The sequence below is a fragment of the Centruroides vittatus genome, unplaced genomic scaffold, assembly GCF_030686945.1.
Source record: "Centruroides vittatus isolate TY-2023 unplaced genomic scaffold, ASM3068694v2 scaffold_1319, whole genome shotgun sequence".
Lineage (NCBI taxonomy): Eukaryota > Metazoa > Arthropoda > Arachnida > Scorpiones > Buthidae > Centruroides > Centruroides vittatus.
The window spans coordinates 190,852-208,616 of NW_027122674.1; the positions used below are offsets into that span (position 1 = coordinate 190,852).

General features: G+C 29.3%; 1 protein-coding gene across 5 annotated transcripts in view; it reads right to left on the reverse strand.

Annotated features, from left to right (window-relative positions):
* The window catches only part of roq (roquin), a 108,312-nt gene that overhangs the window by 57,475 nt on the left and 33,072 nt on the right, over positions 1 to 17,765 (reverse strand). For 4 of the 5 annotated variants that reach the window (XM_067284527.1, XM_067284524.1, XM_067284526.1 and 1 more), the window contains exon 4: positions 13,475 to 13,650. The exons of the other annotated variant lie outside the window; for it this stretch is intronic. In XM_067284527.1, the coding sequence (XP_067140628.1) occupies positions 13,475 to 13,650 (176 nt within the window). The remainder of the gene's footprint in view (positions 1 to 13,474; positions 13,651 to 17,765) is intronic. 5 annotated transcript variants of the gene reach the window in all.

A 17,765-nucleotide genomic window follows, 5' to 3' on the forward strand; every position in this document is an offset into this window, starting at 1 on the left:
GTTTTCTGTACTTTTTAGTGTTTATGACCTAATCTTGAATAGCAACCACAAACCCTTGAGCCTCTCCAATCAGACAGCCCCAAGTCAGCTAGTAGTTTGACACAGTTTTGTCAACATAGTTCTGAGCCAGGTCATAGATATGTCTACCATGAGGTGATTTTTTGACTCATGACTGCTTAATGGTGTCTATGTTATTTATATGTTGAGCAATATCTAACAAGGGGATGTAATTATAGACATACCTAGGTTAAACAATGACTTTGTTGCCAGAGTAAGTATGAACTGTACATGAATGTATAGAAAATGTTTTGTTTTTAAATATTGTTAGGTAGCATTTGTTAATTGCTTTTGACATTGACTCGTTACTTGAAACAGACAGATTTTATTGTTTTATTATCCTGTTTATTGTACACTTGTAGTTTTCTAAAAATAAATTAGTTTTTCTTTTTGACAGTATAATAAATTTAAAAATACCAAGAATAAAGTGAAAATTATAGTTTTAGGGAAAAAATAACATTGATGCAACCAAGATTCAAAACACCAACCTCACAATTACAAAATCAGCACACCCCCACCAAGCAACCAGCCACTCTGCAAATGATGGGAATTTCAAAGATTTTAAGTGATTTTCAATTTTCAACCTCAATTTCCTCATTTAATTTTAAGTATTGTGTCTTATGGCTTGACAATGTCAGTCATTTGGGATGCACTATAATGTGGGAATCCCGGGTTAAGAGAAAGTTGCCTCTCACCTGTGTTTGACTTTGGATCCAAAAGACCCACCCACAATGTCACTGGATGGGATTGTAAAATTGTCATTTTGTAAACAGGAAGTTCTTGTGATCTTTTAATTTTTCCTGACACCAAGCTAATTAGTGCATTAGGCATGCATTATAATATTGTTATATTTTTGTCCGAGGGATAGGGATCATACACTCCCGATAAGACTTTGGCATATATTTGAGATCAATTAAACAAACTAAAAACAATATTTAATGGAAATAACAAACATGAAATACAAATATGTGACTGAACGTGGCCAGCTTCTAAAGTCCTTATCTAAATGAGAGAAAGAGAGTTCACATTAATAAAAACATACTACCTTGGTTGACAAATGTTGATCTTTTTATTGGGCTGTCATACAATCAGTCTTTGATTGACATACTTCTTATGGAGAGGTTAATTGGCGATTCTCGGCTGACGAAGATTCGATTCAAATTCCTAATGAGATGGAAACGTATGTGGGTTTGGAGACTGATGATGGGCAGCCGGAGCAGGACCATGCTCTCTTTCTATGGCTTCTATACTTCTATCAGGCAGTTCCTTCTATGGCCATCTGCCTCAAGTTTGCAATTTCTTTCTCTTTTATTGTAAATTCCTCTCCAGTTGGGTTTTAGGCTTGGTAACATCTGATGGGATATTTGTTCGGATGCAAATGGACAATGTTCATCAGAGATGTGTGATAACATCTCTTCCAAAGGAAATTTTACTTCCCTTCCCACGAATTTAATATTTTAACAAATTCTTAATAAAATTAAAATATTCTGTCTCTGGATTCTAACAATAACCTCACTGAGTTTAATCAAAATCGATGACCCAAATGTCATGCTGTCTCTTTGTAAGTGCTCAGAGTGTAAGTTTAAAGGTGTGATGTTACTATCTCAGAGTTATAGCTTTATGTTATCTTGATGTTTCTTGTTTTTTGTAGAAAAACTCCCACAGTATCAGAATTTGTTTGTAGTGGAGCTTAACTATATTAATCAGGCCATGGTCACCTTCGTTATGAGGAAGAGTTAGTCTTTCTATGGATGATTTCAGATGATATTGTTTATGCTTAGTAAATGTTCTTGTTTTCCTTTGGAGTTGCTCAAATTCTGTGTGTGTCCAATGAATAATTCTGAACGAATAAGTGAGTATAGGAACAACATATGTCTTAATAGCTTTAATAGTATGTTTTGCATTATGGTGCATTCTTAGTATGGCATTTAATCTGTTCTGAGTGTTAATCTTTGTAATTTTAAACTAAAATTACATAATGATATGTTCTTAAAAAATTAATGAAGTTTCCTACTCATCAAAACAAAGGACAAAAGTATCGGCACAGTTGAAGATAATACTAAAAATATATTACAATTTATATTTTGTAGTAAATCCCTGGTTCTTAATGACAGTTTTTAGTCTCTCTGACATTGAATGCACTAGTTTTTGCATAATTTCAAAAAAAATTTTTCCCCATTATTCAAGAAGTGTTTGAAATAATTTAATATCTCTTAATTTCTCACTCTATCGTCAAGTTGTTTCCATAAATGTTTGATAGGGTTCAAATCTGGAGATTGTGGGGAATGTTTCAGTGTGAATTATATGATAAAGTAGTCATTGACAGACAATACAAGCCATATGTTTATGGTCATTGTCCTGCTGAAAGTAAAAGTCATCTACACATAAACTCTCACTAAAACACCGGATTGTAAATAATTCTTCACCGGTTATTAGGTTTTTGGGTGAAGAATTAGTAAAAGTCATCATCCAAATTTAGTTTATTTGCAGTTCACTGAAGATTTTTGTTGAGAATATTTATTAAATACATCATTTTATCCATTGTACTGTCTATGAATACAAATTTTCCAACATCAATAGCCAACATATAGCCCCAGACCATCACACTACAACCCCCATATTTTACTGTGGCTTGAATATTCTTTTCTTGCAGCTCTGTGTTGAGTTTTCTCCAAAGTAAATTTTTTCCATTGTTATGAATTAAAGTAAATTTACTTTCATCTGAAAGCATTTTAGACCAAAATGAATTATCTTTATTTATATAATCTTTTGCTAAAAGCAAGCCTCATCTTTTGATTCATTTTACTTATATATGGCTTTCTTCTGGCTATTCTCACTCTGTAACAAGCACATGAAGGATTCAGCAAACACTTTTCAGATGAACTACCTTGTTGAAATCTTCCTTTAGCATCATTACAACTTCAGTTGAACATATTTTTGGTTTCTTGACCGAACGGACTACATTTATTCTCTGAGAGTAAGCTTCCGTGGACGATTGCATCTTGGTTTATTTTCAAAGCTGCAAGTCAATTTAATATGCTTAGTTACATTTCTTACAATAAACCTACTCTTTTTTTAACTATTTTCCTAATTTCCAAATATGATTTGTTAAGACTACATAAATGTGCAATAATTTTTCTTTCTTCTATTGTTGTTTCAGTACCTCTGCTATTCATTTTGGTAACAACAACTAGATTGAAATAACAATATTTTTCATACCTGATAAGGTTAAAAGAAACATTAGATTTCATATATCTACCATACTGGGCATAAAAAATGACGTCAATAAAACTAATTTGCTTAAATATCATCACTGTGCCAATACTTTTGTCCATTTGAATCATGTATACAAATATACTTTTTAAATTTTCAAGCCAAATATAAGTAAGTAATATTTTTATTTAGTGTTCTTATATGATGAATAACATCTAATTATTATGTGAAAATTTCATAGAACTACAAGATTTTTACTATTAAATTTATAAAAGAAAATTTAATTGGCTGTGTGCCAATATTTTTGTCCACCACTGTAACTGGCCTACTAAGTATATTAATAATGTGTGTAATGACCTAGGAGTTTTATTTTATTGAATTTTTATGATGACTGTGAATGATTTTACTCCCAATATTTCTTTGTAATTTCATGAAAAAATTGACTTTTTACATATACAGGGTCTGTACAGGTAATTCCATCTTTGATTCCCTGACCAATTATGACATTATTCCCTGATTTATTAACATTTCTGCATTTCCCCTTTCCATTATGTAATATTTGGCCAAGTCTATTTAAGCCCATTTTGTACACAATTATATAAATTTTTTTATTAAAAACACTTTATTCACTTACGAAAAATGAAAAACTTAGCTAATTACGTAACTGATTTTACGCTAAGTCATTTCTACAGCAAATAAAAAATTCGTGATTTAATTTAAAGTCATTTTTAAATTTTATTTAAATAAGAAAAAGACTTGCTTTGCATTGTATAATCGAATTTTCTTAAAGTGAGGAGGTGATAAATTCAAAATAATTTAAACAGGATAAATCACTTATTGCATGCTTTTTGGACCAGCATGGACCAATTTTTAAGATCACTACATTTCTTCCCATCCTTCCTTGAAACTTATAGTGGGAGCAGAGGAGTTTTGGTGGAAAAGCAGATCGTTGTTGATGGTGTTTTTAGAAAATTCTATTTTAACTCTATGACAATATTTTGGTACACTTCCGAAATTCCACAGGCCATCTAAAGATAGAAATTTGCACTTAAAAAAAAGACATATCACAAATAATAATATGCCAATTTTGATGGATTGATTATCTCCACATACTGTATGTGGCAGCAGTGAAGAATACAACAAATAAAAATATAAATTGTGTGAGATCTGCCACACGGTCCAAAAATGTCTCTTACATAATATCAGTAAGCCGACTGATAGTTTTTTTTCCCTCCACGACATCAACTGACAGCAATGAGTTAACCAAACATTGCACAGATCAAAAAAAATTGGGAGAGTTGTGTACAGCAGTGATTCTCAAAGTGGGGGTCGTGAAAAATATTTGGGGGGGGTCGCTGAAAAATTGATTCTAGATCAATTTTTTTCAAATATTTTATAAATTTACTACGGATTCATGTTTAGAAATAATAGAAATAAAAACTATATAAAATAATTTTTACTTAAATAAATTGCACATATAAATAATAAAAAGAATATAAATATTTAAATATGAGCCTAACCCCCTCCCTCCGGGATGTTTTTCGACACATACTTATTCTTCGGGGGTCCTTTGAAATTTTTAAGTGCAGAAGGGGGTCACGGTCCAAAAAGTTTGAGAAACACTGGTGTACAGGACACAATTGCAATTGTTTAAAGTGTGAATCTGTCTTTGTGTTATTAGAGGAAGGATAAGATGTAAACAAATAAAACCTTGGTGGTTATCACATTCAAAGTCAATATCTATCAGTTCGGGTAGTAGTGCACTCAAAATATTCACATCAGAGTTGATGCACTGGGTTTTCTTTTGTTATCTATACAATCTGCATCATTCAGCATTAGTCATTTTGGGCTTTTCTGATTCCTTTTAAATTTTTTTTCCAACAATATACATTTCTTACATTCTATTCATATTTCCTTTGCAATTTCTTTGACATTATGAAAACTTTCTTCAACTCGCACACTTATCAGATTATATTTTATTGGTTATGATTGCTAAATAATATTGTAGATTCTGTCATTCTGTACAAATCAATACCAATTTCAACTTCCTGTCTCTTCGCAATCCAAAGTTTCACTGCCCAAATGTTGCACCGTGTCGTCATTTTCAATGTTCATGTGCAATCGCTAACCCTCCCCCAGACAGCCGCACCCCCTACTACCCACCATTTTAAATACAGACACAAACTTTCTATCCAACGAAATTTAAATCATTAAATTATCATTTATAGTTTACGAGATGTAAGTGCAACAAATCTTGTCATTTATTTGGTTGCTCCAGTTTTTTTAGATCTCCCTATACCAAACTGAATTTTAAGACATGTTCAGAACAAAAAGGAGCAAGAGCGACAGACAGATTCCACAGTATTTGTAGATTCCTTGTCTTTCCCTGACTTTCCAGATCTGTATGGACCCTGCATATAAATAATTAAGACGTAGTAGGTACAACAATAATTATACTATTATCATATTTTATGTGATGCTTTATGAATTTGATTAAATATATTGATATTCATAATCTGATGTCATTTACAAAGCTATTTGAAAGACAGACCAGATCCTAGTTTAGCATTCTATTGAACTTTCCATACTATGCATTACAGAAATGATTTTTTGGTATTAAAATAATGAAATTCACATTCATTTTATTTAAAACAGTCAAAATGATATTTGTAAAAATTGTGACAATTATTTTTTACAGACTCTCTGGATCATTTCAAGCACAAGTATGAACTTCTAGCTTTCCAGGTGTTTTTGGATAAAAACACCTAAAAACAAGCATCATTTTTCTATAATTTTAATGAGATTCTTTGTATTATTGAGGTTATTAGATTCTTGTGATATTTTGAAAATTATTAAGAGTAGCATTTAATTATAATTAATTATCTGGATGTTTTGATAGAATCAAATGAAATGAATTCTCAAAATATTTGGTCAAATAATGGGTCAGAGCGGTTATTAATTAATACATTAATAAATAAGTTTTGTTTATAAAAATGTTCATTTGATTTAATTGAAGAGAGTCAATTCACTTAAATTCTTGTGAGATGATTTAATTGCTCGAGAGTTGACTTGAAACAATCACTTTTCACAAATGGTACCATTTTGTCTCCTTCCTTTTATCCCTAACTGAATTCATTTGTTCCCTTTCTGATTAATAATTCTGATTTTTTTAACTCATTAAACTCTATTATTAAATCATTAAAACAGTTCCAAATAAAATGGAAGAAAACCTCTCGCAATAAAAAACCAGCGAATGAAAAGGAAAAATATCACAAATGTGTACAGTCTTATCATTATAACCTTCTTTTGTCTCTAACTGAAATCTCAATTGAATATCATTAACAGAAATGTGGTAGACAACACACACATTAACTCAAATTCAACTTGAGATGGACTATTATATATGCCTATGAATTAATTATGAAGTATACCAAGGAGAACAAAGGCAGTGATGAGCAGTCAGTAAGTCTGTAATTATTGCTCAGACAAAGAATGGATACAAATCATTGTGTTAATAAAGTCAACAGTCATTTCACTGGTCTCTACACAGACCATCCAACCAAATAACAGATAACATTTGTTTTTTCATTTTTTAATTTTATATTAACTCTTTTTACATTGATGAATAACCTAATCTACATTTTATTTTATTTGATTTAGAACCATCAGTTGATAGGTAAAACATTGCTACAAACACATTTTTATCTATTATTATTTAGGGAATGTGGACAGAGTGACAAGACAAAGTTTGCTGTAAGAAATAATGGAAAAGTTCTTCATTTTTTAAATTTTGTTTTACAAAAATTTCCAAATACAATATATAGTTATATTATACTGTGTGACTCAGATTTACATGATTCTTGAGATTTTCCCATTCATGCTGACATCTGACTAATATGTTTGACTAGTGAGAAACAAAATTTTACAAATCTTAGTTGTGCTTATGATTTATTTTTATTGATTTACACTATATCTTAATTTACTAAAATTCATTACTAATTCATTCATTTCCTTTTATTAAAATAATTTTTTATTGGTTTTTAGAAAGACATTTAAAAATAAAAGGTTTGAAAATATCTTTTCATTTTAGTTACTTTAAAACAAATTTCAAATATTTAAATATAAAAATTTAATTTAAATTATATATAATTTACAGTATATTTTAAATTTATTTACAATTAAGATTACTTTTAACTTAAAACACTATCTTGAACTAAGTTGTAGAGTTCTAGTATTTACTATTATAAAATTTGTAAATTAATTACTTACAAAAAACATCAAGGTAAAGAAAAAGTAATACTACTATCACTATACTAATAATAATTATATATATTTCATGGTTGTTTCAACAATAACAGATATAAACCGTGTTCACAAAGTTTAGTTACTATAATCTTAAGATAATTATAGTAATAATTACAATAACATTTTTAGTATTGAATTTGATTAACTAAATATAATGGACTTGGCAGTTGTCCCTTTGGTGAAGTTTGTATAGATTACATAATAGATTTCTATTTCCATGAGTTCATATTTTATACACATTCTTATTACTTATGTCACTGTTATTAACTATAATTCAAAAGTGAAAATGATGATTTTGTAAGTATAAACATTAGAAAAAAACTCAAAAGGGTTAAAAGAATAAGGATATTAATTCGGATTAAACACTCTGAGAACTTCAATCCCATCTTCAGAGCAACAACGTTCAATGTTCTGACAATTCAAATAGACCAACTGTTCTTACATAATTTTTTGAATGTTTTCTAACCAACCAACATTACAAATATGAACATTTCTTTAAAAAATTGATAGATATTTTTAAATTAACAATACTTGAAATAAATACAAAAATCATAATAAACATGAAATAATATTATCCATGCATAAACTAAGAATCAAAAATGAAAAACAAAATACAAATTAAACTTACAGGCAGATAGGTAACGTAACTACTAAAATTAGTAATTTATGGAAAACCATCTACAGCCCTAGTAGAATAGATCTTCACAAAACAGAAACTGTTCCTCAATGGAAGGTTACCAAGATTCTGATGAAAAATCCAGCAATGAGTTGCTTAACTTTTCTGGCAACATTTGATAATGTCATCTGTTATCATATTTTATTTTAAAAACTTTTTATATTTTTAACTATTATAAAAAGGCAAAAAGCTTAATTTTCAAGGTTAGACCTGGGTTTTATAAAAAAATTGTAAATGCTAATAACGAGTAAAATCGTCATTAAGTCCGACCCTACTGGAGATACACACGATCCTCATTATGTCTCCACCCCTCGACCTTTAACCACCAAAATTTAATAGCATCAATCCCCCTAATGAACATACCTCCCTGCAAAATTTCAGAAATTTCAACAAAATGCACAGAAGTTAGCTCAAAGAGGGTGAACAAAATCATGCCCCTCCATACACAAACATCGATACATACAGTAAATACCCCTAAATTTTTTTTTTGCATTTCTCAACATTTCAAGGTGTAATGAGCCCAAAAATGTATAAATTTTGGGGTAATTTTTTTACCAATCACCATACTTTCCTAGCTGTTACATATAACAGCTAGGAAAGTAAAAATACAAGATATTTGCCACTTAGAATGGCTGAAGAGTTGACCATCACAACTGCCAAATTTTCAATCATAAATTAAGAGAAGGAAATGAATTAGATCCTTGGGTATGGCTTCCCTACAATCACAAGCCTGCCCTTGAAAATTCAAGATTAAGCTTCTCTCCAAGTCTCAGCTATTTATATTGTACAAACTTCTGTAGTAGGCCTCCTCACTGACGTTTCCTGTATTTTAACACTCTTAATATCTGTGCATACCACTGAATAACATTTTTTTTTACTGTTATTTTATTCTTTTTTTTTTTATGTTTTTTTGCCATTTTCAGTTGTTATGTTTCATCTTTTATTTTAGCTTAATTTGTATTTTGTTTTTTATTTTTGTTTCTTAGTTTGTGCATGGACATTATTATTTCATGCTTATTATAAGTTTTGTATTTACTTCAAATGCAGTTAATTTTAAAATATCTATTAATTTGTTAAAGAAATGTTTGTTCGTATTTGTAATGATGGTTGGTTATCTATAAACAGTTGTTCCACTCAAATTGTCAGGACATTGAATTTTGATTTGAAGATGGAATTGAAAATCCCAAAAAGTGTTTAATCCAAATAAATATCCTGACTCCTTTAATTCTTTCAAGTGTCTCTTTCTAACAGTGACAATAATACAGTTATAAAAATATAACTGTTAAATATGAAATCATGGCTTTAGAAATTTACTAGTTAATCTACATAATTGAAGGGCAATAAGTATGAGTAATTTGGAAAAAACAAAAAATTATTTTCTGTCTTCAAATGAAGACCAAGTAGTTTTTCTAAAGCAGTATATGACTAAAATTAGTTATTTTTTTAATATGGAATGTAAAAACGTTAATAATATTTAAATAAATCAATAAAAAGCTGTTTTGTGATTTAAAGTACATAAATTTTTTTATAATTTATGAAAAATTTTCAAAATATACTTTCACTTTTGCTTTTTTAATCAACTAGTTATATAAATAAAAAATCATGGCTATAATAATTAAAAGATTTAAACAAAATGTAAAGAAATATTTCAAAAATCAATAAATTTTTCTTTTTTGTAATTTTAGAATTATAATTTTTACATTGAATTTACACATTAAAAGAGGATCACAAACATTTAATAATTAAATATAAGTCAGATGATGATATCATTTATACTCAAACCATCATAATATATAATTGAAGAGCCTATTTCCAAAATGACGTATCTCCATTTTTATTTTTATTTTTTACGTTCATGGCACCAACACATTGATAATATGCTTCTCTATAGTGCTACAATATTTTTTTTTTACCAAAATGGATGTTTCTTCTGTTGAAAAATGTATCAAAAAATTGGTTTTCTTTTCAAATGTGACATTTTTTGTTTTGTATTTATTTCCAAACTGTCACATTTCTATAACAGCCAATTACAAAGTGTATACTGGTCACGTGACTATTTCACAATAATGACTGCTTTCTGAAGCGCAAGTGCTATTGTGTTTGATTGTTTTCTTAATTTTTCTTTAATAATGGCCACATTTTCTGAAGAAGTTCAAACAGTATTTAGTTGATATGCTAAAAAGAGGTCACGTCCTCATTTTGTAAAAATTTTCATAAGAAAAATCCAAAAATCAAGAAAATTAATTCGTTTGTGATGGATGCAGTGAACAAAACAAAAATTACACATTATTAGTAATGCTAAGTAAACTTTAAGATATATATATAGTGTAATTTTTGAGATTACATGGTCACAGTTATATAAACCCATAGATAGGGCCTTTGGAAGGGTGGAAAAAAAATGTTAAGAAAAGCTGAACTGCTTTTTTTATCAGAAGACTACAATAAAATTTTTGAGAATATAGGACAAATATATGTTCTTGGTAAAGACTGGCAACTTGGTAATTGGAAACTTTCAATTCATTAACACATTAAGTCAAAAATGGATTTTAAAGTATCTGAAATGAAAGCAATCAGAATAAACTCTAAATATGTTTGTTGCGAACAGCACTATTCTGATAGATCAGGGATGTGCAAACATACAATATTAAAAAAAGGTAAAAAATGGTTATATCTATTAGTTAATTTGTTACCATTGGAGAATAAACTTAAGCTGGAAAAGATAGATGATGTGAAGAAACTTTTAGATAAACTGGGAATAAGTGATGGGCATACTACAATGACATTTTACAGAAAGTGTTTTCTTGTTTAGAAAGTGATTGATTCTAAATACGAGGGTAGTCCCAGAAGTACCCGACCTAACAAAGAAGACACAAAAAATTTGGGAAAACATATCTTTATTTTTCAACATAGTCTCCTTTTAGCTCGATACACTTTTCCCAGTGATGTTCAATAGCTTCGATACCCTGTTTATAGTGAGAATTGTCGAGCTTCTCAAAACAGCCATCAACCGCAGACTCCACCTCTTCATTGTTGGCAAATCTTTTACCACCGAGGTATTTTTTCAAGTTTGGAAAGAGAAAATAATCCGAGGGGGCTAAATCTGGTGAATAGGGTGCACGAGGAAGCAATTCGAACCTTAACTCATTGATTAATTATTATGCCTTTGTGTCCTAAATAAAAAACATTATTTTTGATCTGTAAGACTAAATATCTGCATCCATATTTTCCAGTATAATAAGTCCTGTTAATATATAGAAAGTACTAGTATACAAAATAAATTTTAATTTAACTTAACTCATTGATTTTGGCCATCGCAATAATGGATGTGTGAACTGGTGCGTTGTCTTGATGAAACAACACTTTCTTTTTTGCCAAATGTGGCCATTTTTTCTTGATTTCATCACTCAAGCACTGCAATAAGTTTGCATAATACTCACCATTGATTGTTTTTCCTTTTTGAAGATAATCAATGAAAATTATCCCACGCGCATCCCAAAAAACTGACGCCATGACCTTGCCAGCAGATGGAACTGTTTTTGCCTTCTTTGGAGCTGATTCTCCCCTTTCAGTCCATTGTTTCGACTGTTCTTTCATCTCAGGTGTGAAGTGATGGACCCATGTTTCATCCATGGTTATGAATCGACGCAAAAACTCGGCTTTGTTGTTGTGAAACATCACCAAACATTCGATTGAAACATCCTCATGACGCTGTTTTTGTTCAATTGTGAGCAAACGCGGCACCCATCTTGCGCACAGCTTTCTCATGTCCAAATTTTCAGTCAAAATGCGACGTACAGCACTTTTTAAAATGTCTACCATGTCTGCTAGCTCTCGCACTTTAAGTCGATGGTCCTCCAATACCATTTTGTGGATTTTTTTTACCATTTCTAGCGTGGTCACCTCACTTGGTCGACCACTGCGATGTTCGTCTTGGCAGCTCGTACGGCCTCGTTTAAACTCTGCCACCCAATATTTTATTGTTGTAAATGAGGGAGCAGACTCCCCCAGAGTAGAATCTAGCTCAGCTTTAATATTGGCTGGACTGAAACCTTCCAAATGAAAGTATTGTATCACCTAACGATGACCAATTTTTTTCATGTTTACAAATTCACTGAGATTGTTCACTATTGATGGCTGTCAAACAAATACTAAACAACATAGCGTCTTCAAACTTCAAACTTAAGCTTTTTAAGGTCGATACTTTCAACAACAGTAATTTTTTGAGACAACTACCGCCATCTATATGTCTGGGACAACCCTTGTAGGTACTGTGACAGAACAATTACAATATGATTTTTATTAACTTTATGTATTTATTAAGTTTTTCTTTCTTTTGAAATTATTATAGTTTTTGAACACTGTTTTTTATTATCTTCAGTCATATAAACAAGATTTGTGAGATTTTAATTTTTGTTTTGTATTGTAATTTGTATATTATATTCTCTTTTGTTTTTATATATTAAAAGTTTTTGACCATCTATTTGTTACATTATCCATTTAAATGCTGCAATTTTGTTCCAAAGTGGTGCAAGTCCATGATTTGGAAGTACCAAAACTATCATTTCCTTTGCCTCAGGATTTTTTTTCACTGTTAAACCTATATTCAGAAAATAAAAATACCAAAAATGTTACCAAAAATAGAGTTTTTACATTAACATTTAAAACAATTATTTAAAATTTGCAGTTTTTGCAAATTTGTATTTCCTGGAGAAACGTCACTTTGGAAATAAGCTCTTCAATTCTGATTGAAACCAATTTAAATGAGAAAAATTTGTTTTAAATATTTATTTATTTACTTATTTTTTAAAACTGATCTATCAAACTTTCTAAAAAATATTAAACCAGTGGTGTAGCGTGGTGGGGGCGGCAGGGGCGGTCCGCCCCGGGCGTCACTTTATGGGGCGGCAAAATTTCACAATAAATAATAATAATACCTAAATAAGGGGGTGGCGAAATTTTCCTCCGCCCCAGGCGGCTGACACCCACGCTACGCCACTGTATTAAACCTTATCAATTAAAATCTGAAGTTCTCAAAGTTAAGTTTATTTTATGTTCTTTATTCATTATATACCGTACATAACTTATAAAGTTTCTACTAAACAAATTAAGATGCTATATATTTCTCTGCTGATTACTCTGCCAACTTGCAGCTGATATAAAATATAGTATTCTTTACTTAATTATTTGTATTTTTATTTCCTTTAATTATAATTTTAAAATTACCTTAAAACAGGATGCTCTATATAATAATTGAACAACATGTCCAATACTAGTCTTGGATGCTTGTGGAAAATGTGGCGCTAACCGTTGAACAACAAACATAACCAAAACTTTTCTTGATAGAGCTGAACCATCTTCAAGAGCAAGAAGTACAAGTTTTAATACTTCTTCTTGCATAGCTATAAAAATGTGTTACATTCAAAAAGTGGATAGTAAATGCAAAAATAAACTATTAAAATAAAAATTTATTACAAAATATAAAATAAAAAGAGTTAAATGATATGCCAGAACCGAAATACATCAATAAAATATCATTAACCAACTTTAATATGAAACCAAATATTTGTAAATTATATTTTGCCTAAATATAAATTTATGATTTGAATAACTATTAAAATATGTTGTGACATCAAACCTTAATAATTTTAATAAAATAATTAAAAAATTAAACTGCACCATTTGGAGAAAGTGTCTGCTTAATCATAGAGAAAAAAATATTCTGAAAGCAAATAATAAATTATTTAAATTATTCACATCAGTAAAAATATAGTCCAGTAAATATTTGATTTCATATAAAATATGCTGTTACTACATATCTGCATATCAGTTAGTTGAGTGAATAGTAATGGAGAGTCTGTGGATAATAGATTGTCTCCAGAGTAAAGTGATTTATCTATACATTGCAAACTAGTAAAACATTAAGCAAATTGTAACATTAAATAGTAAATGTTTAATAAAAACAAATAAAAGCACTTTTACTTAGATTTCTTCATTTGATAAAGTTTAAATTTAAATTTAAACCACATTCTTTTGGAATTCCTTTTTGATTCAATTCTAATTGAATTAGATTAATGAAACAAAAGTAATTTTGTCTAGTTAAGATTACCAGACAAAAGTTCTTTGTTTAATTAAAAACTTTTAATGTTTTCACATTATAATTTGTTTATTATTCTAGATTATTGGTTAGACAAGACCTAACCTCTATAATTGTATTTTAAAATTTTTATAAATAAATTTAAAGATATTTATTTCAGAAACTGAATAATTAAATGGAAATAACTCTTCATGGTTTATTAAAGTTGCAGATTTGCACATATTCTAAGCAGACTCTACCTATGTTAATTTCTAAATTAATTAGTTTAAGTTTAATCTAAATTATTTAATTATTAAAATTATTAATATATTATGAGTATTTACTTTAGTTATATAAAGCTTGCCAACTCCCAAAAAGTTGATTCTAGGAATTTTCTATTACACCGGAGTAAAAAAATTTCAGGAAATTTGACATCTTTACTCAGCAATAATAAAATGCTGTCACTTACTCTTTACTCTGTTTTAATATATATTCCTAAAGTTGATCATCTTGTTGAGTAAATGCATGAAGACTAAAATTGAAAGTCAAAGAATTTTTAAATCTTTGCCAAATTCCTAGAATCTTCCAGCGAGTCTGGGAGAGTTGGCAACCCCAGTTATATTCAAAGCATATCTTCATTGAATGCTTTGATATGTGCTATACATAATTGAAATTTTTTATCTCTATCTAGTCAAAATATAGCCCAATAAAAACTTCAGATTTGATTTCATATTGAACATCTTTAGTTGATATCTGTTATTATGTAACTGACTTTTACAGTAGAACACTGATTATCTGAATCCTGATTATCCAAACTGCCAATTACCTAATCAGTGCATCCAAGAAATATGATCTAAATCTTTAGCATAAGTCCCTTTCACTCACTGAATCAGTCCACACAGTTATTCTGTTCAATCCAGTCTGTTCATCACCATCATATCAACTATCATCATAGCAATGTATATGTTTAGTATTGTATTCTGTCTGATATTCAGATGCATTCTATTTCTTCATGGATGTTAAAAAAACTTATCACATCAAATAAACAAAACATATTATACTGACAATGATAGAGATAAAGTCTCCTTTTAATATAGAAAACAAAATACTGATTAGGATTTCCAAAGTTTAATAGATCAAGAAATCAGAAAATATTCAAAAAAGGATAACTGTAATGAAAATGATGAACTGATTACTTCTCACAGCAAAACCTTCAACTGTTTTGAAACAGTAATGGAATGCAAAATGAATTCAATGCTTTACAGTTTCTTCCATTAAAAGGATTTATCAGGTAGGAAACAAGTTTCATCTGCTAAACCCAAGGTTTCAAATATAGGATTGTCCAAGTAGAGTCATCAATTCTTTTTAAAGAATCATGTAAACTCTACTTGTAAAACATTGTTCTTCAGTTAAACTTTTTCTAAAAAGATTCCTTAAAGAAAACTCAAATCTAGTATAATAAATTTGTATGAACTGATAATATTCAGCACTGATTTAAAATGCTAATCACATTAGTAATAAATGTATCTTCTTTTACTATCAGAAAATATACTAACAGTGACTGATTTTCTCAAGCAAGTTTTCAATTGTAATTGCAGTTAATCTACAGCTATTGGCTTATTTTTGACAAGCAAACAAGAAATATACCCAGCACTTGATTGGAGAAGATATGATTTCAATTAAAAAACGTTGATGATTATGTATTTACTAATAATGTTAATGTTATTCTTTATTCATTTAAATGGAAACCATTAACAATAAAAATAGCTTTTCTTCAGAAAGCGATAAGATCAAATGTACTAATTCAGAGACAGGTTGAAACTATTTTTGATGGTTGTAACTTGTAAGTCTCATAAACTGTAATTCATTGGGCTGTAATTTGAAAAAAATTGTAGATCTATAAATTTCCACTGTTATCTGTCTGTCTTTCCTTAATCTCAAGAATGGAGTTAGATAAAAGAGACCAGATATAGAAACCTTAAGGGGAGGATATCTCAATTAATTATAAACAAACTTCCAATGCAAACCAGAAGTCATGTCATTTCAATTCAAAAATTTCCCCTGAAAGGTGTTCGATAGATGACTGGCACCATTATGTTAAAGAAAAAGCATAATGTACAGGAGCAAGACAGTACAGTACTAATTTAGGGGGAGAGCATATATTTTAAATTAAATAAATTAGAAATATAATTAAAACTTGCAGCCCAAGCATTGTAACAATGTCACAATAAATAATTGCTCATTCAGTATAACTTTTTTCTACATTTTCATTTAAATCTTATTGTATGCTGTCTTGTACAGTACAATATTTTGTATATTTGATTTTGTTGTATTCAATTTCATAAAAACATTTTTAAAACTGATTTTTGAATTGGTATAAAAATGAAAGTGTAAAATAGTGATGGGATGATTAATCAGAATCAGTATCAAGAATTAGAAAAATTCAACATTTTTCAGTAAGTAGAATCAGTATCGGAATTGAGAGAAATTTATCATGATTTCTAATTCTTTAACATTTAACAACAAAATTAATTTTTTGTTTCAGATAATAATTAAAATTGTTTAAATTATGAGATTCATCCACAGTTTGAAGTGGTATTATTTTAATAAATTTAATAAATCCTCATTAATTCAAAATTCAAGGGACAAAATAATTTCAACTTTGGATTATTGAGATTCAAATTATTTAAGGTTTACATATTTCTGTACAATATGCCAAATGCCATGTAACTGAAATAATTTATTAATGCAAATGGAATACGTAGCTATATTCCGTTTGCTTAATATGCTATTTTTGTTCATTAATATTTAATTATAATAATATAAATAAACTGCAGGCAAACAGCACATGTCTAATGAGAACCTCACAGATTGCCAGATAATTTTATAAAAAGTAAAGCAGAATTTCTTGAAATGTATCTCAAATTATTTTTCAAGAGGTCCAAAAAATAGAAGTCACCCAGACATAGTAACCTTGAGTCTTATAAATATCTCAATCTGTGACTTGGAGCCCAATCTTGCAATCTTGAAAACCAGTCATATTTTATGAGATAAGAGAAAAAGGGGTAGTCCATATGTAAGGTGACACCCAAAAATATGTTATGTAGAAGCCATATTGACCAGATTGAAGCTGTTCTTGGTCTATTGTTTTCTTATAGTGTGAAGGCACTTCAATCTAAATGAACGAGTTAACATATGCATATCACAGTTTGAACAGAATTTTCACTTCAAATTTTGAAGTAGCTGTATTTTGAACTAAGCAAATTCCTTAACATGTAAATCCCTATATCTCTAGCCAAGACAAAAGTATAGTTACTAACTAATGGAATTTCGAACTATCAGAGTTCAAATTAACGAGAATTTAATGTAATATATTTATGTTATTAATCGTTTTCCTCAGAAATATAAATCATTGGATCATTTGATATATTTAGTAGAATT